At 50.5% G+C, this 25,118-nt stretch overlaps 1 protein-coding gene across 2 annotated transcripts in view; it reads left to right on the forward strand.

Moving 5' to 3' along the window:
• The window catches only part of PLXNA2 (plexin A2), a 242,733-nt gene extending 219,990 nt beyond the window's left edge, over positions 1-22,743 (forward strand). For both annotated transcript variants that reach the window (XM_016937865.4, XM_003308723.6), the window contains exons 18-32: positions 3,438-3,677; positions 4,345-4,488; positions 4,813-5,047; positions 6,352-6,494; positions 7,189-7,457; positions 9,497-9,563; positions 9,788-9,934; positions 10,574-10,733; positions 11,084-11,187; positions 14,963-15,062; positions 16,048-16,238; positions 17,799-17,968; positions 20,517-20,729; positions 21,400-21,550; positions 22,225-22,743. In XM_016937865.4, coding sequence (XP_016793354.2) covers positions 3,438-3,677; positions 4,345-4,488; positions 4,813-5,047; positions 6,352-6,494; positions 7,189-7,457; positions 9,497-9,563; positions 9,788-9,934; positions 10,574-10,733; positions 11,084-11,187; positions 14,963-15,062; positions 16,048-16,238; positions 17,799-17,968; positions 20,517-20,729; positions 21,400-21,550; positions 22,225-22,320 — 2,430 coding nt within the window. In that variant the 3' untranslated portion in view covers positions 22,321-22,743. The remainder of the gene's footprint in view (positions 1-3,437; positions 3,678-4,344; positions 4,489-4,812; positions 5,048-6,351; positions 6,495-7,188; positions 7,458-9,496; positions 9,564-9,787; positions 9,935-10,573; positions 10,734-11,083; positions 11,188-14,962; positions 15,063-16,047; positions 16,239-17,798; positions 17,969-20,516; positions 20,730-21,399; positions 21,551-22,224) is intronic.
• The last annotated feature ends 2,375 nt before the right edge of the window (positions 22,744-25,118 follow it).

Here is a 25,118-nt window from a genome sequence, read left to right on the forward strand (position 1 = left end):
GGGGGCACTTGTACCACACCCTCAGTATCCACCATGGTCACTCCTTTTTGGGCTAGGTGAGCGCATGCCTCCTTCTGCCAGGTGTAGAACTTGATCCATGGGTAAAAGAGCCTAGGCCCCCACTCCATTTCCAGACTGAAGCTCAGGGTCCCCAGAAACTCACAGGTAACTCCAGAGTCTAGGGTGAGGTATGGGAACAAGAATGGTAAGTTCACACCCAGGAAGGATTAAAAAAAAAAAAAAAAAAAGCAAGCAAATTAGGTACATGTTTTAAAATATAGGTTTTATTGTTATTCAGGTATGGCAAGGCCAGAGTATAACTTGTTCTACTCATAGATCAAATCCCAAGAGAAGAGGGAAGTCCATGCCCCGGGGGTCACAGGGGGAAGCACCAGGGTTGGTCTGCCTGGAGGCGGAGGGAGAAACCGTGGCAAGAGTCTTTATGTGGTTTCTGCAGGAAGGAACAGGCATAGCAGGGTAAACAAGTTTAGGATCAGCTAGTTTGAGTCGTTTTAGCAGGCTCTGGGGCCCAGGGCTGTCCCTAGATGTTTGGTGCCTGGTCCCGGAATGATGAGGGCATGAGGATAGTGTGGAAAGGGGCAGTTGAGCTGTGGGGTCTGGATTGGTTTGTGCATATGAAAGCCACGCTCACAGGCAAGTTATTTGCTATCTCTAGGATTTTGCCCTGGGAGGGACATTCCTCCCCAGTCAGCAAGGCCCCAGATGTCAAAGCATCGGCATACAGAAAATAAAAGACGTAATTAATACAGTCCAGAGAAAATTCTGGAGAGTGAATACGTGACCTCCAAAGGCTTCAGCCTTAGTCCTCAGGAAGCCATTGAAGAGAAGCCTGGGCTGGGAAGCCCCTCCCCTTCCCCACACCTGACACCTGTGGCCAAAGACTCAGGTCCCAAGCCCCCTGCCCCCTCACCAGGACTCATTTACAGTACTGGGCAGGAATGTTCTCAGCGCTTCCTCCAGCCCCATGCACCATGATCTCAATGTTCCAAGGACTTAAGAAGCAGTTCTGCCCTCTGGGGAGCTGGGGGCTCTCAGTTTCAGTGGTGACCTGCCTGGTATCTACAGGCTGGCAGACCCAGAGGGAAGGATGCAGGAATATAGATTTCCATCAGCTGGCTCCAGAATGGGAGGCTCAGAACCCCTGCCCTGTGCTTCTGCTTTCAGGAATGGTAGGAGAGAGGCACTTTGCCCCTGAAGCCCTGCCTGGTTGGGCCCCATCTCATCCTCAGCACACCTGGGCCTACCCCTCATCTTTGGGTTTTGAAGCTGCCCCAGGGGATAGCTAGGAGGGCCAGAGTGAAGCCGCCAAACCCAGAGGAATGTTTGGCAAACAGAAGTGCCAACGCAGCATGGGGCAGGCAGCGTCCAGAGGCCTCTTGCTTGGGAGTGATTTGCTTATTCATAGAGGAGCCTGGTCTAGGGAAGCTAGACTGGGACCAGCAGAGAGGAAGATGTTGGAGTGAGGCTCACCAAGGCTCGGTGTCTTCTTGCAGAACCCAGGAATTGGGACCCCCTGGTTCAGCTGTACCCATTTCACCACACCCCTCAACCTCCCCATGCCTCATTGTACCCTGCTGGAACATGAAAGGGGCATTAGGTTCATAAGGGGCTGCTGAATTGCACCACCAAAAGGGCAGGAATGTGTACTCCCTCCCACTACAGCATAAAGGCCGCAGTGAGCCGTTTTGTTTAAACTCTTAAATTCCCTTTGGAAAGGAAGGGTTAAGACTTGGACTTGAAGCTCTGACATAATCTCTATGCAAGTGTCAGCTTTTTTTGCAATTTCACACACAGTCTTGTTTTCTGAACATGAAGCTCGTGTGTGTGTATGTTGGCCAGACGCATAACATGTGTGGACCTGCCAGGACAGTGTGTACTTGAGCAGTCTGAGTTCTCAGAGATGCCCTGGCTGTTGCCGGGACCCCGCTGCTCCCAAAGCTGAAACTGAGCTGTGCTGGGTGGGAGCCAGGCAGAGAGGGAGTAGGAGTCTGGGTTTTTCTTCCCAAGCCCCACGTGGGCCCTTTAGTGGTTTCTGCAGTCTGGCTGCTGTCTTGGGCAGCCCCAGAACTAAACCTCCACAGGAGAGAATGGCACAGCTCATGCTAAGGAGGGACTGGACCAGCCAGGATTTTAGTGGGCATCAGAGACCTCCAAGAGAAAAAAGATATCATGAACTCTGTGTCAAAACCAAGCTTCTGTCCCAGTGCAGGGTTAGGGGACACTTGGTTAGAGAAGAGAGAGAGGTCCTGCATAAAACATTTGAAGAAGGCTGGGCCCAGTGGCTCAGGCCTGTAATCCTAGCACTTTGGGAGGCCGAAGTGGGTGGATCACCTGAGGTTAGGAGTTCAGGACCAGCCTGGCAAACATGGTGAAACCCTGTCTCTACTAAAAATACAAAAATTAGCTGGGCGTGGTGGCACGTGCCTGTAATCCCAACTACCCAGGATGCTGAGGCAGGAGAATCGCTGGAACCCGGGAGGCGGAGGCTGCAGTGAGCCAAGATCGCACCACTGCACTCCAGCCTGGGCAACAGAACAAGACTCCATCTCAAAAAACAAAAAAACAAAAAACATTTAGAGAGTTGCAGAATCCTATTTTTCATCAGTATTCAATCAACATTAACTGAACACCTACTACATACTGGGCAAAGTGCTCATCTCGTACCACTTCCTGCTCCACACTCTACACACACACACACACACACACACACACACTATGCTGTTCTGTCCTACTTTTTTCTCAAACATCCCATGCTCCCTTGTCCCCAGGCCTTTTGGTGCTGTTCCCTCTGCTTGGAACTTGTTCCCTTCCCCCTCCCTCTCCTTATCTAGGTAAGTCCTACTCATTCTTCAGATTAAATTTCATTCATTTCTTCCATGGGAAAACTTCCATGAGTCACTCCTACCCTGCTTCAGGCCATGCACACCCACGTGTGTGCATGCATGCACACACACATACACACACACACACTCATGCACACACACAGACACTCCTAGAGTAGCTGGTACTTCCCTACCAGGGCATTTATTTTTCACATCTCTGCATGCATCCAACAGTGCCGTGTGCCCCCCATGCCCCAGGCCCTCTTCCAGGACTAGACTATAATGCTTCTTTGTCTTCCCTCTAGACTGTGACTATTTCGCTCTATAGCCCCACCTCCTAGCACAGTGCCAGCACAAACTAGAAACTAGATGCCCAAATAGCGTTGGTGAATGAATTAATGAAAAAGCTAAAATGCCCCCCACTCCCCCAAAATTTCACTGCCCTTTCCTGGAGGGCTTTCCCATGGAATGGAGACAAGCAAGTAAACCCAGTGACGAGGCACAAAAGCAGGGAGAGGGTGGGAGAGCGGCTGTGGGCCCCTGGGCTCTGTGCCAGGCACTCTGTGTGTGAATGCTGCACTCTGGATCTCTTAGGTGTGTAAAGTTGTGAACACAACCACCCTCACCTGCCTGGCACCCTCTCTGACCACGGACTACCGCCCTGGCCTGGACACTGTGGAACGCCCAGATGAGTTTGGATTTGTCTTTAACAATGTCCAATCCTTGCTAATTTACAACGACACCAAGTTTATCTACTACCCCAACCCGACCTTTGAACTGCTTAGCCCTACTGGAGTCTTGGATCAAAAGCCAGGATCGCCCATCATTCTGAAGGTAGGAGTGCCCGCCAGAGTGGAGTGCCACCAGGGGCAGCAATGCCAGAGGGCGCTCCGCGCTCCTGGCCTGACTTTCTTTCTTTCTGGCTCTCCTTTCTATGCAATTGAACTTGCAAAGCTGTCTCCTTCCTACAGAAGTAGCTCATGGGTAGATATCGACCCATCAGGCGATATAGCTTGCACCCAGGCTTCTTAAGAAATACTTTAGAATATTTCTGTTAGTTCTTGTGAGCTTTGGGAACCAGAGGTACTGCAGTGAGTTGGGAGTAACTGTTTCCTTTTCTGTCCACTCTGTGGCCACAGGAGCCCACACAAACATTTCAAGAGGTCACAGTCCCTGGCACTGTCCATCCAAGTGATTTGTTGCCCCACTACTTTCATGAAATCCCATGCATCCTCCCCCAAAATTTTCTCTTGTTTAGTGTTTTGTCTCCTCTGCATTTTTCCCACTCTCTTCTTCATTTTCATTCTCTCCTGCGTCTGTTTTCTCTCTTTCTCTCTAGATCATGGCTGTTAGAAGTCCCCTCCACAAAAACTTGCCAAGGAGTCATTTCCTGGTTTTTGCACTGCTGCCCTTCCCCCTCTCCTTAATCTCTTTTTAAGTAGGCAATTAACTTGTGCGTGCATGTGTCAATTATGCCTATAAAGACTGCTATTCTCTACAGGGCAAAAACCTCTGCCCTCCTGCCTCTGGAGGGGCCAAACTCAACTACACTGTGCTCATCGGAGAGACCCCTTGTGCTGTCACCGTATCTGAGACCCAGCTTCTCTGCGAGCCTCCCAACCTCACCGGGCAGCACAAGGTCATGGTGAGTGAGCCCTGCGTCTGTAATGCCTCCTCCCCGCCTCGTGGTGCATGTGTGATCTGTCCTAAGGAAAGGCTTTCTTCTGTCTCATTGCCTGACTCACCCTCTCCATATCTCCTCATCTCTGGGTCCTACATCAAAATGGGTATAAGCTGAGAACACAAGAAAAGAAAGGCAGATGCCGAGGCAGGAAATTGCTTTTTATCTAGAGCTGCACTGTGTGGTTGTGGTCTGTCATGTCCTTCCTCGCACTGTAAGGATCTGCTGGCATGCCCGGGCTCTACACCTGTGTGCATCCATGTGCGTCTGTATGTGTACAATGCACAGGTTCACGTGGGCGGGATGGTGTTCTCGCCTGGCTCGGTGAGTGTCATCTCAGACAGCTTGCTGACCCTGCCAGCCATCGTCAGCATCGCGGCCGGCGGCAGCCTCCTCCTCATCATCGTCATCATCGTCCTCATTGCCTACAAGCGCAAGTCTCGAGAAAATGACCTCACTCTCAAGCGGCTGCAAATGCAGATGGACAATCTGGAGTCCCGTGTGGCCTTGGAGTGCAAGGAAGGTTAGTGGAAGCACACCCTCATTTGCTGGGTCCCTCTTTCTCCACCTGCCTTGTTGCCTTTCTCCCTGCAGACAACTCCTATCTTTACTCCCATCGCTGCCAGCCATGCCTCTGCATTCCACTTTCACCCCTGTTTTCCCAGAACTTCTTTTGCTTATAGGGCCAGAGATGTCCAATGAAGAATGCCCACTGCATGAGGACCCAGGTCCGATTGCATTGTTCTAGTCCCTTCTTTGCTCTGACCCATCCCACAATCTGGCAAACACCTTCTCCCTCTCAGGGCCTCAATGTCCCCACAGTCAGAGCCCCCAGGCTCCACAGCCCCAGACTCTAGATCCCCCATGGGAGTGTCCAGCTCTTGTTTTTCTGCACACTATCTTCGCAGCACGTGGGAGCAGCAGCAGCAAAGGCAGAAAAGCACCTGCCTCATCTCCCCCAGGGTTTGTTTTCCATCAGTGCTGCAGGCTGAGTGCTCTGAAGGCCGCCACTTGCTGGTGTCCTTGGCTGTGGACGTGTGTGGGAGTGCAGATTCTGTTTTCTCCCATGTCCCACACAATCACAGCCTCGAGGTGACGAGTGTACCTGGCGTCCTCTCAGGCTGAGGACCTGGCAGGCTCTCTGGGTAAACAGCTCAATTAGGAATGAAAACATTTCTCCTTTTGCTGCAAATGTCAAGATCAGAAACAAGCCCTCTGCTGGATGACAGGGAAGAGCTGGGCTGGGAAATAGGACATGTGGAGCCAAGGTTCCTCCTGGCAACAGGGCTGGTGAGTTTGGCAGAGGAAGGAGCCAGGAAGACAGGTGTGCCACCACCAAGGTGAGGCTTCTGAAGCCCTTGCCTTCCCAAACTCGGCTCTCAGCTGAGCGTCTCATGACCAGACCTCCCCTAGGCTTTTGCATCTTGATTTATTGTCTTGATTAGAAAAGGGCAGCACTTTGCCTGTTCTGGTCTTTGCTGGACCCCCTCAGCCATGGTCTCTCACCTGCCTCCAGCATCTCTGGGATCTTTACTAAACGGCCCAATCATGATACTTTTTTTTCCTTGTTGAAACTACACTTGTAATATGTAAAGAGAAAATTCGAAATTATAGATAAGTATAGAGGAGAAAATAACATAAAAATCACCCATTTCCCCACCACCTAAAAACAGCTGGGAGTAGCCCCGCCCTCTGGAGACACACTCCCGTAATCCTCAGAGTCTCTACAAAAGGTCCTCCCCTCCTCCTTTGCAAACTTCTTCTCCCTCTTTCTCCTCCCCCGACTGGGGCTTCCCCACGAGCCTCTCTGTCTGCTTATTCTCATAGCTTTTGCTGAGCTCCAGACGGATATCAATGAGTTGACCAGTGACCTGGACCGCTCAGGAATCCCTTACCTGGACTATCGTACCTACGCTATGCGAGTCCTGTTCCCGGGCATCGAGGACCACCCCGTCCTACGGGAGCTGGAGGTAATGCCTGCCTCCTGGGCCCAGCCACCCAGCAGGGATGCAGGCCCAGGGTATCCCAGGAAATCCAGATGAGACTCAGCAGTACTGAGTAAGGTTAGCAGTGAAGAGGGGTCAGTAGTTTGTAACAGCATCTCAGCAACAGAGCTATCAGGAAGGTTACGGCTGAGGGGGCACCCAGGCTCCTTGGGATGGTTCCAGGGTAAAGCTCATTGTTTGTCATTTTTTAATTAATGACTGAACTAATTAACTAAGATCCTGCCTCATTCTAAAATGGATTTAAGATGGCTTAAAGAAAGACACAGGATTCTATGAGGTTTGTTTGTTCATTTGTTGGTTTGTTTTACTAAAGATAATAAATCAGGCAGAGGAGATTAAGGGGAGACTAGTAAACTGAAGAAGTTTGAGGGGGCATCTCCTATTCTATCCTTGGGAAAATCAGGCAGCCTCCCCTCTGAGAGCTCCGCATGGAGCCCAGCCTCCCCGGCCCAGTGCAAGGTCAGAGCAGACTGTCGACCTTAGAGCCAGCTGTTCCTACATCATCACGGGTGAGTGGAATGGGGTGGGGTTGGTTATAGGCCTCAAACATAGGGTCCTACAGCTAGTGTCATCGCCAGCAGGCCCTCAGTGAGACCCTCAGGTAGGAGGCCCGATGCCTGTCCTCTGAGGGCGTCGCCTCCACCACACCCCACCCCAGGTACAAGGAAACGGGCAGCAGCACGTGGAGAAGGCCCTGAAGCTCTTTGCCCAGCTCATCAACAACAAGGTGTTCCTGCTGACCTTCATCCGCACCCTGGAGCTGCAGCGCAGTTTCTCCATGCGCGACCGGGGCAACGTGGCTTCGCTCATCATGACCGGCCTGCAGGGCCGCCTGGAGTATGCCACTGATGTCCTCAAGCAGCTGCTCTCTGACCTCATTGATAAGAACCTGGAGAACAAGAACCACCCCAAGCTGCTACTCCGGAGGTCTGGCCCGCAGCAGTGGGTGGAGAGGGTGGCAGGAGTCTGAACCTGGACAGAGCACCTCATCATAGCAGGACCCACAAGCAGCATGAGAAGGCCCACTCCCCAGAAGGGGCACCCATTCAGAGCAGCCTGTGTCCTCATGTCTCTGCAGGGCAGAATCTGACTTTCCCTCAGCCCAGGGAGACTACAGAGTCTGAAGTCACCCAGGTGTGATGGATGAGCTCAGACCCTTGCTCGGATCTCAGCTGGAGTCCCAGCTCCGCCTCCTGCTAGCTCTGTGATTTCTGGCCAGTGTTGTAACCACTCTGTTGTTTAGTTTCCTCCTAGACAAAATGAGAAAAATAATTCCTATCTCACAGTCTCTTCCTCCCGGTGCCTCTAGAGCTGTGCTGTCCAGCACAGCGGCCCCTAGCCACAGGTAGCTGCTACAAATTAAAATGAAATAGAATGTAAAATCCAGCTCCTCCATCGCCCTAGCACCTAGCCGCATTCTAAGTGCTTGGTTGCCACATTGCAGCTAGTGGCCACCATACGGGACCGCACAGATAGAGAACATTCCCATTATCGCAGAAGGTTCTATTGCACAGCACTGAGCTAGGGATTTGGACAGCCTGGAAGACTGTGCCTTCTGAGCTCAGCTTCCTGGATCTGAATCACAGCATCCACTACACATGCCCACTGCATTTTTCCTGTCAGGGGAGAGGGTTGGAGACCTCAGCATCCCCTGAGTCCACCCTCTCTAGAGGCCGTGGGGAGCCGGGCACAGCTTTGGAGTCCTCTGGGCAGCGGGGGCTGGAGGGCTCCAACTCCGTTCACCACCCCTCCTCTTTAGCCTTCCTCTAACAAGGTCTCAGGCTTCCAGGCCCCACGTGGGGTGAGGAGGGAGGAAGAATGGCTTTGCTTTATGAGTACTGAGCCCCCATCCTGCCAATCTGAGCATTAGAAACTCTCATTAAGAACTGTTGTATTTAAATTAGAGCTAATCTCAAGCACAATGCAGGGAGAGGGTGCTGGGAGGAGCCACGGGAGAAAGCTACAATTTTTTCTGCCATTGTCACTCTCTCCCAGGCCCAGATTGCTGAGCAGCCCTGGCAAATGCCTGGGATTTACTGCAACCAGAGGGTATAATTTGCACCACATGCAGGGAGTTAAAATACCCCTCCGGCATCCCCTTCACTGAGGGTCTGTCACAGCCGTTTTGTTCCTTCCCAAATCCCCAGATCTGTAGCCCTGGGATGGGAAGGGGAGGGGGGCCAGCCCTTGCATGAGCAAATCCCCTGTTGGCAAAACACTTAAGCACTGCTCTCTACCTGAGGGCTGGGATCCAAGACCCCACATGACAGCAATAATGACAGCTAATGGATAGTGCTTAGCAGGTGCCAGGCACTTTTCTTAGCACTTTACAAATATTAACTCATTCAACCCTGACAACAACCATTGGGGGTGGATGTTATTATGACTGTCTCCATTTAGTGATAGGAATACTGAAACCAGAGAGGTTAAATGACTTGCCCAAGGTCACACAGCCAACGTATGGCAGAATCAGGATTTGAACCCAAGGAAGTCTAACCTTGAGTGTTTTTGGAGGGGAAGGGACCAGCCACCTTCCAGATAGGCAAAACAGGGTACTCACACATGCAAGAAAGCCCAGAGGGACTGGGAAACTCTCTAGTTATCACCCTGAGGCCAGAAGTGAGTTGGGAGAACCGGTTCTTTATAGCCCTGTGGGATAGTGAGGTGCCTTTATCCACGGACCCTGTCTCAGATGCAGCCAAAGTTCAGAGCACCATGGACCATCAGGGCTGAAAAGGCCAACCTCTCCATTTTCATAGGAAATTGAGGCCCAGAAAGAAGCCACCCCTACCCCCAGGTCACAGTCTAGTTACTGGGTGAGCTGGGCTGGGACCCAGGTGTCCTGACTCCTGCCCTGCGTTCTCCCATGCTCCATTGTTCTCTTGGGAGACCTCATGGCAAGCCCAGGCCCCACCACGGAGACCCCTCTGTGAAGGACTGCCCCTTACCCTTTCTCCCTTCCCCAGGACAGAGTCTGTGGCTGAAAAGATGCTGACCAATTGGTTCGCCTTCCTCCTGCACAAGTTCCTAAAGGTGAGAAAGGGAGTGAGACGGGGCCTAGCGTCCAGGGCAGGATGGCACTGCTGCTCAGATCCTGGCCACAGGGCTGCATGGGGACCCCCTCCCTCAGGAGCAGGAACCTGGACTGGGTGTGCTAAAGCCCCTCCTTCCATTGGCCTCGCTCCGAGAGAGGAAAGGGAAAACGTGCAAACCTGAGGAGGCCGTGCCCACACCTCCTGCCCTGCCTGTGCCCACAGGAGTGCGCGGGGGAGCCACTCTTCATGCTATACTGTGCCATCAAGCAGCAGATGGAGAAGGGCCCCATTGATGCCATCACGGGCGAGGCCCGCTACTCCCTGAGCGAGGACAAGCTCATCCGGCAGCAGATCGAGTACAAGACCCTGGTGAGGAAGCCGGAAGCTCCGGGCCCGCATGTGTATCTTCTACTTCTTCCCCTTACTCTGCCTTCTGTCCATAAAAGCAGTCTAGGGGGTCAATAAAGAGGATGGGAGGCTGGTCTGGGGTGAGCCCAAAGGACAACTAAGTGTACCAAGAGCAAGGTGGCAGGCCCGCCACCCCCCCATCCCAAGCACTCTATGCCTCGGTTTGTCCTAGATAATATTGGAGGAGAAAAAAGTTCACCCATCATTAGTTATTGGGTAATTGGTATTATGAGAAAGATGTATGTTGGTTCCTAACATAGAGGCTTTGGGGAAGTGCATGACTAGTCTCTGATACATGTAGAGCCATCTCTAAACACTGAGGGTGCCTCATTCCAGGACTATAGTCTCCCCTAAGCTGTTCAGGAGCTAGAAAGTAGAGTCCTGGTGCTTTGAGAAAGAAGAAGTGGACACAATGACTCAAGCTCTCATTTGGCAGATGTTACGAAGGTGAGGGAAACTGAGTCACAGACCAGAAAAGTACCCTTATTTCCCCTATAAGGAGGGTGAACTTTGGAAAAAGAAGATTCTGAGGTCCTGACCCTCTCCCTCAAACTATTCCTTCAACTCCTGTCCTGCTCACCCTCTGTCCCCCACTTGTAGATCCTGAACTGCGTCAACCCTGACAACGAGAACAGTCCAGAGATCCCAGTGAAGGTGTTAAACTGTGACACCATCACACAGGTCAAGGAGAAGATTCTTGATGCCGTATATAAGAATGTGCCCTATTCCCAGCGGCCGAGGGCGGTGGACATGGACTTGGGTAGGAAACCTGGACTCAGAGTGTGAGGGCAGGGGTTGAGGGGTGAAAGAAGGGAAGCTGCCCTGCACACAACCCTTGCAGGGGCATGACTATGTCCTGGCCAGGTGAGGCCCATGTGAAATGCTTCCCGCTTTGGGCACTGCCTGTTCAGATGTGGCTGTCTCTGGGGAGGTCTACGTGTTTCCTCTGCTGCCTGGGCCCATGGAGCCCTAGATGTCTCTAGCCTCTGTTATTGGTACCAGCTTGAGGGGGCCGGGTTGCCAGGTCCCTAGAGAAGGTGCAATCGGGAGACACTGGCTCACAGCCCTCATCCCTCTCACGCTGCTCCCTGCACCACCCCCTCCACCCAGAGTGGCGCCAAGGCCGGATCGCCCGGGTCGTGCTGCAAGATGAGGACATCACCACCAAGATTGAGGGTGACTGGAAGCGGCTCAACACACTGATGCATTATCAGGTGAGAGGGGGTGTCTTTTCCCCTTTTCAGCTTCCCAGAATGTTCCCTTCCCGCTAAGCCTTGCTCTAAGGCCTCAAAAGTCTAAAAAGGATTTTCCTCTCCCTGCTTTCCTCCTCCTGCTGGAGCATAGAACAGGGATTCTTAGCCATGGCTGCCCATTGGAATTACTGAGGGAACTGATAAAAAATGTGAGTGACCAAACTCCACCCTCAGAAACAGATTTAACAGGTCTGGGGTAAGGCCTAGGCATTTCTATTCTGTGTACCTCTACATTTGCAAAAAAACAAAACAAAACAACAACAACAACAAAAATCAAATGCATATTGCAAAGCCCTCCACATGGACAACTACCTTAAGGTACCTGGCACTTTCTCTCTTTAGCATCTTACTAACACAGCCCACACCTCTGACTTACAGTGGAGCAGGGAATTGGATAGACTTCTCTTCAGGTCTTACATTCTTCCTCTTAGTAGCTGGTGTCCTTGGGAAAATTACTCAGGCTTTCTTTTCTCTCATGTGTAAAATGGGGCTCCTGGTGAACCCTGCTCCGTACAGTTGTATGGAATAGATTCAAGATAGAAGGTGAGCTGTTTAGCACACAGGCAGACACATTGAATGAGCAGTCAAAAAAAAAAGAAAAATCCCAGCAAAAGAACACAAGATCAAGGAGGTATCTACTCCCGCCTCTTCTCCCCTCCCATGGTAACTACTCGCAGCTGGGGGTCTCTGTAAGATTAAGCACAGGTAGACAGGTTGGGATTCAGAAAAAATACTAAAATAGAAACTGGAAATAAGAGACACCAAGGGAAATTAAACCAACCAGAGGAAGCGCCTCAGGCTGCAAGACCCATGGGATCGTCTGATTAATAACATCCTCCCATGTCCCTGTCTCGGAAAGAAGGATCTGTAGAGGGGCTGGCAGGCTGGGCTCTCAGGCACTGAGCTGCCAACCACCAGGCGCTGGAGCTGGCAGGAGCCTCCATGGACACACAGGAAGCTGGGGCACAGGGGTCCCCAAAAATGCTCTTCTCCAGGCTCCATCCCCCTGACTCGCCTGCACCTCCCATCCTGACACCCTGCCTAGACCCCTGCCCAGAGGACATGAGTGTGGTGTAATGGGAAGAGAAGAGGCTTTAGAAGCTGTATTTAAGCCCTGCTTCCCCACTCATTGGTGGTGTGACTTTAATCTCTCTGCACCTTGGGCTCCTCATCTGTAAAATGGAGATAACAACCCTGACTTGTGAAAGTGTGAGGTGCCCAGGATTGTACTTACAGATAAGGTAGCTGTCATCACTCCCTGTTAATTGTGTACACATACACACATGCCCAAACACCACCATTTCATATGGTGCTTAATGTATCCAGTAGAACAATTGTAATGAACCAATTAAAGCTGAATAAGAAAGTACAAAAGAAAATAGCATGATGCCCCCAAATCATGAGTTTCTAAAGGGCAGGAGTGGGGTCTTTCTGCTTCTGTCTCTGATACCCTAATGCTTGTTACTGGGCTTTCCAGCCTACGGCTCCCAATCAGAAGAAGGGACTATTTTGTTCTCATGGTGCTGATCATACAAAGCACTTTCAATTCCCTGATGTCATTTATCATTCATGTATGCATTCAGTCCTCAAATATTTACTGAGTTTTACTGAGTGCAAGTCACTTCCCACATGCTAGCCCTGAGTGACAGGGGACAGCAGGGAGTATTCTTCCCTTTGGGAGACTGTGATGATGATGCTGATGATGCTCATAATAGCAACGCTAATACCAACACTTACTGCGTGCTCACTGGATCCCAGGCACTGCTCTCAGCCTTTCTGTGTTTTAACTTCTTTAATTCTCACCACAAACTACATGCAATTATTATCCCCACTAACCAGTAAGGCTCAGAGAGATTAAGTCCTGGAGCGGGTAAGCAGCAGAGTCAAGGTCAGACCCAGCCAGGCATCTTGACCATGGACTTGCACCACCTGTTGGTTAAGACAGAGAAAAACCAAGGACAGGAGAGGTTTAGTGACTAGACCTGCAATCAAGTTGAACTGTGGTCATTTGAGTCACCTTGTGAATCTTTCATTAGGTGACAAGAAACTATAAATGATAATGTAATCTGTTCTCCCTGGGAGTGTAAACTCCTGCCCCTGCCAAGCTTTCCAGGTATCATTTCTGGGCTGTCAGTTGTAAGGAGAATTCCTGAAAGAGAGAGGTAGAGACTGCCCCCCTCCCAGTCCTAGTGCTGATGGTACCAACAGCTGACAAGTCCAGGGAGCTACTCTAGCTGGGAAGTAATGGAGCCTTGGCACCTTCCAGGCACAGGACCTTGGAGCTTTATACCATCAAGTCAATGCACTGCCCTCTTGTTACCCTCTCTGGAGTCAAAGGTCCTTGGAGCCCTTGCAGAAGAAAATCTGCATAATCTTAATTAACAAAGAGATGTTAAAAAACTTCCCAGGCTTCCGCAGATTTATAGGGAGGGTAAAATTAAACACCACCACTAAAACCTGCTATCAGGGAATCTCGTTAGCACTAATGTTCATTTATAGTTTGACTTCCCCACATTTAATTCTTTTTTGGTGGGAGAGAGGGACTGACAATTTAAGACCCAGAAAGATGGTTTTATGACTGGTGCAGCTATAAATCAAACTTATAAAGTTCATAAAAATTGTTAAAATAAAAAATGGTTTAATAGGAATGTTTTATGGCCCATAACATTATTATAGCTGTTTTATTCCCTCTGCGTTAGGGGTTTAATTGGATCACCACGATTCTGGGGATTCTCTGTTTTTACTGGATGGAGGGCAATCTTAAATCAAAATGGCCCCAAATGTCTTCAGTATGGCTCCTCATTTATCAGCCCTCTCCCTGCAGGCTGGGTGCTGAGCTGGGGCACCCTCATAGAGGATGGGACAAGACACCATCTTTCTCGCTCAGTCCCCAAGAGTGGCTGCCCTTTTGATGAAACTATTTGAAGTGATCCAGGCATTATAGGACCCAGGCCAGAAAGAAAGCAGAGCCAAAAGGGAAAATGGGCTTCAGACCAGTGTGACTCGAAATAAAATTCCAAGTTAGAATATATAATGAAGAGAACATGTGCTCTGGAGCCTGACATACCTGGCTACAAATATTGGCTCTACCATGTATGAATTATGTGACCTTTAAGAGGTTTCTTAGCCTCCCATGATTCCATTTTTTTTTTCATCTGTAAAATGGGAATACTTGTGCATAGCTCGCCAAGTGGATGGGAAAATGGGTCTAGCCCAGTGCTGTCCAGTAGAAAATTAATGCAAGCCACATGTGCAAGCCACATGTGTAATTTAAACTTTTTGTATTAGTCACATTAAAAAGGTAAAAATAAAAAGATCAATTAATGTTACATATTTTATTTAATCTAACTGGTCTAAAATGATTATCATTTCAATATGTAATCAATTTAAAAATTATCAATAAGATAGTTTATATTTGTATTCATACTGTCATTGAAATCCAGCATGTAATGTATATTTATAGCACATCTCAATTTAGACACAGCTTATCTTAGTTGGGATTAACCACATTTCAAATGCTCAATCCACACACATGGCAAGTAGCTATTTTATTGGGTTATGTACCTCTAACCCAATAAAAGCTCAAAAAACAGCAGTAATGGTTGTTTCTGGTATTCCTGTACTCCTTGCTCTCTACCCCACAGCTATCTTATAACCCTCTAGAAATACTTGACTATCCAACTTCCCAAGACACCTACATTCACCTTTTGTACTGTACCTTTTGTACCCTTCTCAGGTGTCAGACAGGTCGGTGGTGGCTCTGGTCCCCAAACAGACCTCCTCCTACAACATCCCTGCCTCTGCCAGCATCTCCCGGACGTCCATCAGCAGATACGGTGAGAACCACGAGGGCAGACTGGGCAGCTCAGAGCAGAGTCTTCTGAGACCTAGCAGGGCCCACTCGCTACCCCTTCTAACAGCAGGCAGCCCTTGCTGCTGCTGGCCCAATCACAGGCTCCTGCCAGTTGGTTTCTGTCCTCCCTAGTCCAGGCATTCCCAGGCAGCCTGCGCCCTCAGAGCCGTGGGAGCAGGTGGCACCATGTGCCCTTTGTTTGATATCCCAGCCTGGTAGAGGAGTCGGAGTGGCCCAGAACCAGGAAGGCACCTGGCTGGGGGTTCATATATCCCAGGTTGCCTGGGCCAGTCCAGTTTATACCTGTTGTCCTGGCTGAATTATTAAGAGTGCCCCCCTTTACTCTCAGAAGTGTCCCAGTTTGATCAATAAATTAGTCCGAGGAGTACTGGGGCCCCCAGGCCCTCCGGGCAATGAGGTTATGGCACCTCCTTCTCCCTTATTTTATTTGCTCTGGTTTCATGTATGCACTAAGGCCTTGGGCTTCTCAACCAAAGGGCACCACAGGACTGAACCCAGCAGCACCAAAAAGGGCTCAGGAAATTCCATACCCCAGGCTCCATACAAGAAGAGACCCTTAACTCCCAAGAGGAGAATTACAACTTGCAGCTCTTTAGTATCCAGATTTCTATTAAAACACCGACGAAAATATCCTATTGACATTTTACCTATTAATTATTCATTGCTGGGAGTGTCAGAGTAGAGGGGACTCCCAAATTCCCAAGGATGTCTCTAATTCACAAAATTTATAAATCCTTTTCTAAAAAAGCCTTCAGGCTCTTCTGTCCTCATGCCAACCAAGGATCCCTAAAATAACCTACCATATATGAGGTCCCAACGGTCCCCTTTCAGCTGAAATGAGTTTATTCTGAGTGGATGCAGCAGGCGGGCAGGGATTCTGGAAGGATTCTACAAGCAAGGCTGGTGACTCAGTTACTCACAGCCCTCCACCAACCCCTTCTCCTCAGACTCCTCCTTCAGGTATACGGGCAGCCCCGACAGCCTGCGGTCCCGGGCCCCGATGATCACCCCAGACCTGGAAAGTGGGGTCAAGGTGTGGCATCTGGTGAAGAACCATGACCACGGTGACCAGAAGGAGGGTGACCGGGGCAGCAAGATGGTGTCCGAGATCTACCTGACCCGGCTACTGGCCACCAAGGTAACTCCCCCTCTGCCCAGACCAGGGAGTGCTTGTTAAAGGAGCACGTCCTGCCCCTCCACAACACAGAAAGGAGGTCTGGAGTGTGTCCTTCAAGAGGACCCATTCAGACAGTCCGGGTACAGCCAGACCTGGTGGCTCATGCCCATAATCCCAGCACTTTGGGAGGCCAAGGCAGAAGGATGCCTTGAGCCCAAGAGTATGGGACCAGCCTGGGCAACATATCAAGACCCGATCTCCACTAACGAAAAAAAAAAAGAGGAAAAAATTGGAAAAAAAAAAAAAAAGAGAGAGAGAGATAGTCCAGTTCCCTGGGCAGGGCTTCCAAAGGATCAGGCCACCGCTGTTCTCTACCCTTTGGCAAAAATAGCAAATATATCTTTGCTTTCTGCGTACTTCTTGAGACTACTGTTTCACTTCAGAGGAGTAACTCTCTCCCTCTGGACCCCTTAAGCTTTAGGAAGGCAGTGGGGTTTCTTGCTGATATTAGTTGGATAGATATGCTGGCCTTTCTATCCCCTTTCTGGCCACAATGGGAGGGAAAGCACAGAGGCCTGGCCCTGCCAGTAATCCAAGGGGAGGCTTCCTCTTCCCATCCCATCCCACCCCAGCTACCCCCAAATGTTGATGGAAGTGAGGCTTCATCTTTTAGCCTTCCTAGCAGGTAGCAAAATAAGCCTGTAAGTATGACAATCAAAGAGCCAATGTTTTCCAGGCAGGGCTAGATTTCAAATATTCTCCCCGATGGACCCTCCAACAATGGCACTGAAGTTTTAATACAGTGGCATCCAACTTACAGCTCTCACACTTGCTCCCAGAGTGGCCCAGAAATATTCCACGAGACCCCATGTCTCCATTTTAGCTTTGCCTAATATGCTCAGCATAACAACAAGAGACCAACAAAGAGATAACAGAAAAGGCTAGAGGTTTCTGCTGACCCTCAGAGGTGTGCCATGAGCCTGTAAACTGTGGGAGCCAGGCCCAGTCTTATTCCTGCCCCAGAGACCCTCCAAAGCCCTGTGGATCAGCAGTCTGCCTGTGGGGAGGTGGTTCTTGAGTCTAGACCCTTCACCCACATTCCACATTCCAGATACCACTTGTCTCAGGTCACTAACTTCCTAAGCCTCTTCATACCTTCCTAACAGACTCTCCTGGTCCTGCTGTGCTCCTGCCAGGAGGCACCCAGTCCTCCAGCTTTTTCCTCGGACACTGTTTCCGGACTGGCTTGCAGCCTGTGCCCCCTCAGTCACCCATGGGAAGCCCGGACTCGGGGCACTTCCTGTCTTCCTATCAAAGACCCTGAGCCTACACCCTGTGTGGAATGTGGAATGTGGCTGCAGGTTGGAGGAGAGATTCTTCCCCAGGATTCACAGCCCACCCAGTTTCTCCCACCTCCCCAGCTAACCAATAGTACCCTTCCCCACCCCGCAACACTGCCTGCACAGCCTCGTGTCCCAGACAAATTTCCAAGGCAGGATGGGTCCAAGGCACCATCTGGTATGCCTGTCTGCTACCTGCCGTCACCCCCCTCCATCTTACTCTCCCCCACCCCTCCTCCAGGGCACCCTGCAGAAGTTTGTGGACGACTTGTTTGAGACCTTGTTCAGCACTGTGCACCGGGGCAGCGCTCTCCCCCTGGCCATCAAGTACATGTTTGATTTCCTAGATGAGCAGGCAGACAGGCACAGCATCCATGACACAGATGTGCGGCACACCTGGAAAAGCAACTGGTAAACCCTCGGGGAGCTCAGCAGGAGATGCAGCCTGGAGAGGCCTGGAGCTAAGAGGGATGAGGACCAGGAGATGGGAGGGTGGGAGGATAGCCTATTCTCGGCTGGGGCTGGGTGATCCGAAGCTCCTGGAACAAACAGTGCACATATGCTCTGCAGAGCCCACACGGTCCCCAGCTGCCTGTGCCAAGTGGGGCCTGCCTGGCTTGAGGCCCAGCAATAGGATGCACCCTTGAATTCTGCCCTTCCAGGTTGTGACCAGTCCCCCAAGAAGAGCCTCCTCCCCTGGCTCTGAGATCTCTGGTTCTCAGGAGAAGGGAGCTGGGGGAACCTATGCAAACAGCTGCATTTGAAGCCTGCAGCAGAGCTTCACAGCCAGGCATCGTGGGGCATTCTGAGTGGGGGCAGTTCTAAGGCACTTCCTGAGATGGGGAATCCCTGAATTAAACTGAGACACCCGGTGAAGTTGGTCAGCACCGGAGAGGGAGTTCACACCTGCTATAGACTTGAGCCCACTGACAGGGAGGATTTCATTGCAAACTTGATCTCTTAAGGCCAAGTGATTATCCTGGCGCCATAGCTTTCAGGAAGCAGCAGGCAGAATGCCCTGCAGGCATGACTCTCTCCCCTAAAGTCATCTCTGCAACCAGACCAGCAGTGGGAGAAGCCCTCAGGCCCCTGGTATGAGACTTTATCCTCATGGGTTTTGAACCTGGACCACAGACCAAGCTAAGGACTGGCTTTCAGGTCAGACAGGACCCGGCCAAGAGCTGGCATCAAAAGGCTTCCTTTGGGAAAGAGCACAGAGAGGGGAGAGGGGAGGTCCAGGCATTTGGGTTGGGCAGGCAGCCCACGCAGCTGTCTGGAGTCAGCGGTCTCCTCAGAAAACAGAGCCGACACAGATGGGCCCAGGCTGTTATTTGGGAATCAAAAGTCCTAGCAACCAACAAAACACTTCGGAAAAAGCCAACCCCAGCCCCATCTCTTCCTTCCTCCTGCCGGGTCTTGTGGTCGCTGAGCCTTCCTCAGTCTGCAGCTTTGATCACAGTGGAGTGAAACGGACAGGCTGGGGTGGCCCTGGGGTTAAGAGCCCACAGTCCACTTTGCCAGGACAGGCCTTCCATCTGCATTCCCTGGACAGCACATGCCTGTCCCCTTTGCTTTGGAGCATCCCCAGCCCAGCGCTGGGAGAGGGCACTTCAGGGGAAATCAAGAGAAAGTCCAGGGTTATCCGCATCTCTGTGCCTTCTGTGTGCTGGCCAGATCCAGGTAATAGAAATGCACTACCCTGGCATCGTGGTGTGGAGAGAGTTTCCTTAACCAGACCTCAATAGCAAATGTCCAGGGAAAGATTACCAGAAACTACCCAAGGCTGCCAGAAGAAGGGGAGGGCAGAAGAGATGAGTCAGCTCTCAGCTGCAGCAGCTTCTCCCAGGCTAGAGGAAAGTGAGGGATCCTGTTGTGTTTTGGAAGATAGGCAGAAATCATCGTGGAAGGGCTTGAGGCTGGGTAAAGCAGATCTTCCCCAAGACCTGGCACTACTGAGACATTTGGGAAAGTTTGGGGCCCATGAGAGTCAAGAGAAGATGAAGAAGGGGAGAGAAGAAGAATCTGGGGAGCTGGGAACATCATCTCAGGCTGGAGGACAAGCCTGTGACAGGGCCGGTTCCACAGAGGAGTCAAAAGAGTTAAAGCCCAGAAGGCAGCTGGAAGAGAAGGCAAAGCTGGAAAAGGAAGTAAAAACAGCAGCTGTTCTGATTTTGAAGGAGAGTAAATGGGCTTATTTGCTTTATGGTCTAAGGAGCAGAGAAAACTCATTCTCCTCTGGTTATAAATTCCCAAGTTGCAGAAGGAAGTCTCCTAACTACTGATCGGTTCCTCTTGGGGTGGGAAAATCTCTGAGCTACAGTGAGTCATTCCCAGGATGCCAACAATGGCCTCCACTTCTCCCTCTGCCCCTGCCCAGATACAAGAACGCCCTGGGGAGAGTCATGAAAGAACTTCCCCCAGGGGAGCCCATTCCTCGGCCCAGCCAGGCCAGGCCAGCCCTGGGAAGTAGCTTGGGCAGCCGGGCTGGGCGGGGAGCGCAGGTGGCGCCCTTTGTGCCCGCTCCGAGGCTGAGCCTGGGGCTCCTGGCTGCCTTCTTCCAGACAATGGCCACAGGCACTGTGAGGGGACTCCAGGAGCCTGGTGGCTTTGTGTGAAGCCCTGAGAAAATGTGCTGTCCTCTGTACTTGGGCTTGCCTAGGGGCACAGAGGCCTTTAGAAAAGTCTCCCAGAAGGGAACAGAACACACCCAGGCCCACCCCTCGGATGTTAGAGATCAGGGTCAGTGCCCCCATTAGGGTACAAAGTGCCTCTCCTTCCATTTCTCCCAGGTCAGTAACAGCTTAGGCTAAATTAACCCTTGCTGGACCTATTTTCTTCCATTTTACTCCTTTGCCCCTTCAGGTGGACAATTTGACCTTTGATGGGGAAGAATATCAGTGGGCAGCAGAAGGGGCACGGCCCGCATGCATTCTCAAGTCTTCTCTGCCTTTCCCCACAGCCTCCCTCTGCGCTTCTGGGTGAATGTGATTAAGAACCCCCAGTTCGTGTTTGACATCCACAAGGGCAGCATCACGGACGCCTGCCTCTCTGTGGTGGCCCAGACCTTCATGGACTCTTGTTCAACGTCAGAGCACCGGCTGGGCAAGGACTCCCCCTCCAACAAGCTGCTCTATGCCAAGGACATCCCCAGCTACAAGAGCTGGGTGGAGAGGTCAGTAGCACCCTCAGGACAGGCCCATGCCCCTGTCTCCCTGCCCATTCCCCGCTCTATAGTCATCACTGACTAAGGACTCAGACGACGGTGTCTGTCATCTCTTCAGGACCTCCCGCTCCCCTCCCTGCCACGCCCCCTGCTGCGGGAGGAAGGGTGGCTTTGTGCCTGTGGAAGTCAGATGATTATCATCCTAATTACTATTCATTGAGCACGTGCTAAGCATTCAGCATTCTGATAAAGATTTTGTGTGTATCATCTCATTAAAATGTCCAGCAGAGTTGTGAAGCCAGTATTATTATTATCCCCATTTTACTGATAAGGAAACTGAGGTACAGAGAGGGTAAATAACTTGCCCTGCGTCACGCAGCTAGCAGGTAGCAGAGCTGGGATTTGAACACAAAAAGCCTGGTGAGAGTCTGGGCTTTTAACCACTCTGTTGGGCACCGCAGCCATGAGCTCTTGGCTAGATGGAATCTACTGAAGAAACTCTGGCCTTCAGCCTCAACCTCAGCATGAAGCAAGAGGCCAGAGGAAGCCACATCAGAAGAGAAATAGGGAGGCAGGAGCAACTGGGTACATCAGTGCCCTCGAAGGACCTGGGCCCGGGGTAGCTATAGGTAAATGTTTGCTGAGGCCTCCACCAAGGCGCCTATCCTGTCTCTGGCAGATACTACGCAGACATCGCCAAGCTCCCAGCCATCAGTGACCAGGACATGAACGCCTACCTCGCCGAGCAGTCCCGCCTGCACGCCGTGGAGTTCAACATGCTGAGTGCCCTCAATGAGATCTACTCCTATGTCAGCAAGTATAGTGAGGAGGTGAGACAGAGCCCCAGCAGGGACAGAAACCAACAGGCAAGGAGCAGGAAGCCTGACTCAGTCCTTAAATAGATGGCAATTTAGAAAACACATTCAGGGAGTCAGAAGCCCATGAGCTCGAAAATTATCATTCCTTTATAAGGCAACTCAACTCCTGATTCACTGAAGGCTTTATACGCTTCATTGTCTTTCACTCATTGTTAACACAATAAATAACACTTTTAATCATTTGTTTTTCAGTTCAAAGTATGGTATAATTAATTTCATTCTCTCTTAATGAATCAAACTATTCTTTGCATTCGGGCAAATCCTGTCAGTTACATTTCAGATAGACAGGTGGACCCTAATACGAATAGAGATTGATTAGGATACCTTTGGAAAACTCACAAAGCTTCTTTAGCATTGAACCTGAAAGTAGTAGTAGTAGTAGCAATAATTAACACTTGCATAGCACTTCCTATGCCAGATAATGTTTGAAACACCATACATACATACATACATATATATAGGTGTGTGTGCGTGTATTCATTCAGTTAATCATTTAAATTATTTAAGGTTATGTGCATGAAGGCAGAATGGGAAGGTAGACAGAGGTCAAAGAGGGAAGGACTCCAGAAAATGGTGTCTTCTATTCTGAGTCCTGAAGTCTTCCTGCCTTTGTTTTTGCTCCTCAGCTCATCGGGGCCCTAGAGCAGGATGAGCAGGCACGGCGGCAGCGGCTGGCTTATAAGGTGGAGCAGCTCATTAATGCCATGTCCATTGAGAGCTGAGAGGAGGAGCCTCGCATTCCTGGGAAGAGGGACCTGTCCAAGCTGTCACACTGGGAGTCTCAGATGGAAGGACAAGTGATGGGGATCAGGCCCCAGAGCTTGCTGTCCCCTGAGACCCCATCCTGGGGAGAGGGGAGGGCCCCTCTCCCTACGCCAGCCAAGTTTCGTCATAGCCAGTTCCAGCTGGGAGAGACAGTGGGCGTCGTCCATCCTCAGTGAGAACACCAGAGAACCCGGGGCCGGGAGAAGGTGGTTCTTCAAGCCGAGAGGCACGAGCTGGGGACAGTTCTGCCTCTGTGACTGCTGCTTTGCATGAAAACTCATTTGATGTATATTGGGGAAATAATGAGAACTTTATTTAATTTTTTTTAAGAAAAAGGGAAAAAAACAGAAATAAAACAAAAAGCCGCCCTGTTAATCCCATCCAACTTTTGTTTAATTCTGATTTCTGTCTCCCTTCCTTCTTTTCTCCCATTCCTCCTTCTTTATATAATGCCTATTTCCAAATGCCAGAGAAAGCAGAGATGCTGAGAGACATTGGAGAGAAAATGACTGTCTCCTTTTCCTTGAAATTAAAAAAAAAAAAAAGAGGAAGAGGAGAAGAAGAATGAGCACAAGTATGCACCAAACACTTCGCAAAAACAGAGGCCAGTAAAACCTGGAATTATCCCGGCAGCCAGAAGAGTATGGAACTTCCAGAACTTTGCACAAATTGCAAAGCCATCAAGAGCTCACCCTGGCTGACTGGAAACTGAGCTTTATCTACCACACACCTGTATATTCTCATCTTTTGAGAGGAGATGTGTACCTAGATAGTACCAATGCTTTTTGCTACTGTTTTTTGTTTTGTTTTATTTAATCCTAAACCTCAACAAATGAGGAGCTGGTCTTTGATATGTTTCCTTTCAATTTCCCTAAAGTTACTATGAGAAGTGGGGTGAGGTGGGCCTCTCCCAGACCAGACACCTGGCAGCCCTGCCTCATATCAATCCCTGTCATAAACCAGGCACCCTGGGGAAACGGCCTGGAGGTGTGTGGGCCAGGCCTCCACGAGGTTCCATTTGAAAGTTGATTTGGAGACATAGGTGTTTGACTTTGGAGTTCACGCCAATTATCCAGTGGTCCCTGGCAATTAAAAAGAAAACAAAAATCAAACACTGTTTACAGCAAGCAATACTTGAAGAGCATAGGTTACAGAAGCTGCAGTATTTATTATTATGCTTTGTTTCTTTCATTCTCTTGTGCCTGGAGAGGGGAGACCACCCTTCGCTCATATACGGAAGCTCCTGACCATCTGGGCCTACAGCACTTCCTCAGTATAAATGACTGTGGCATGCCCACGTTACTACCTTCTGCCTCTCTTTCTGCCTCTCACGCACTTGTGAGTGTGAAGGACAAGTGGATGACTTCTCACTGGACTTTCCTTCTCTGTCTCTTCTGATGATGCCTAAAACTATGGATAACCAATTCTCCTGAGTGTAGTTTCCAAACAAAGAGACCAAAGCTCCATGCCCAGGTCCAAAGGCCCCATAGAAGCCAGTGGGAGTCATCGAGAGGAAAGGCGCTCTGTTAGTGTCAGGACCTTGGTGGCCAGAATAGCCATCAGAGTGTCCAGGCCTCCCACATTAGCTTGGATCCGAGCAGCCAGCTCCAACTTTTTTGCAAGCAGCACTGGAGTCAGGGGGTAGGAGGACAAGTGGAAGCAAAGGTGTGGGACTGGGGAAGACAAAGAGGTACAAGCTGCCCTTCCTCACTTTTCAAAGGGTCAGGAATCCTAGGCTATGATGCTGGGAAGCTAGACCAGCTCCTCCAAGAGAGGCTAGACCAGGGTCATTTTCTCTGTTATTAACTCTGGGCTCCAGCTTCTCCGCGCCCTGCTTTACCTCCAAGTGGTTCCAATTTCCAAAGGCCCTGCTGACCACATGTGATTCCCAGGAGAGGGCTGGGGGAGGGGAGCGCAGAGGTCTGGCTTCCATCCTTGGCGTGTAGCTTTGGATCGCTGTCTAACCACACAGCAGACGTTGCCTGGTCTCCCCAGCTCTAGTTTCTTGCCTGAATGCGGCTGACAAATGGGAAGAGAAAAGCATTCAGCAAAATACTCAGGAAACTTGCTGTTTTCATTATAATTCACAACCAGCCATGCCAAGGCCACTTTCTTTTGAAAATCCACTTCTTTAAAGTTTCTCAGGCCCTATTAGTAGCCTGAAGGAAATACTAATGACTGGCCTTCCGCACTAAGCCAAAGTGTTTGCTCTTCATAGCACTCAAAGCTTATCAGCGCAGAGCCCATAATTTATGGAGATAAAAGGAAAGGAGATATAGGCAAGAAGAGTGTGACCAGGAGACCTTATGCTACCTGTAAAAAAGTTCAGCCCACCCCATCTAACTTCTGAGCTCTGTTTGGGTGAAGATTTTCTGGCCGCACGGCTGCTCAGACTGGCATCCAGGCTTTGCTCCACCAAGAAGTTAAAGGCAGTCGGACATCTCAGTAGCATCTCTACCAGCCCTTAACTCAATGCATCTACCTGGCATCTCCCAGCAGTTACTTTTGGAGACGATTCACTGCCCCTGGGGCGTTTCCTTGAAGGTTTGTGGAGAGCGTGGAGAATGATGGGGCAATGGCCAATTGGAGGGTGGAGAGTGAAGAGCCAGAGCTGGCTGTGAGTGGTTTGGCCACATTGCTCAGGATTCCATGAGAGAGTTGGGGAACTTGGGCTGACAAAGGAAGTAGCCTGGGGCATCCTTAAGGAAGGAATTAAGCAAAGGGAAAAAGCTGGACTCAAGCCACACCATGAGGG

Source organism: Pan troglodytes, chromosome 1 (genome assembly GCF_028858775.2).
Source record: "Pan troglodytes isolate AG18354 chromosome 1, NHGRI_mPanTro3-v2.0_pri, whole genome shotgun sequence".
Taxonomy (NCBI): Eukaryota; Metazoa; Chordata; class Mammalia; order Primates; family Hominidae; genus Pan; species Pan troglodytes.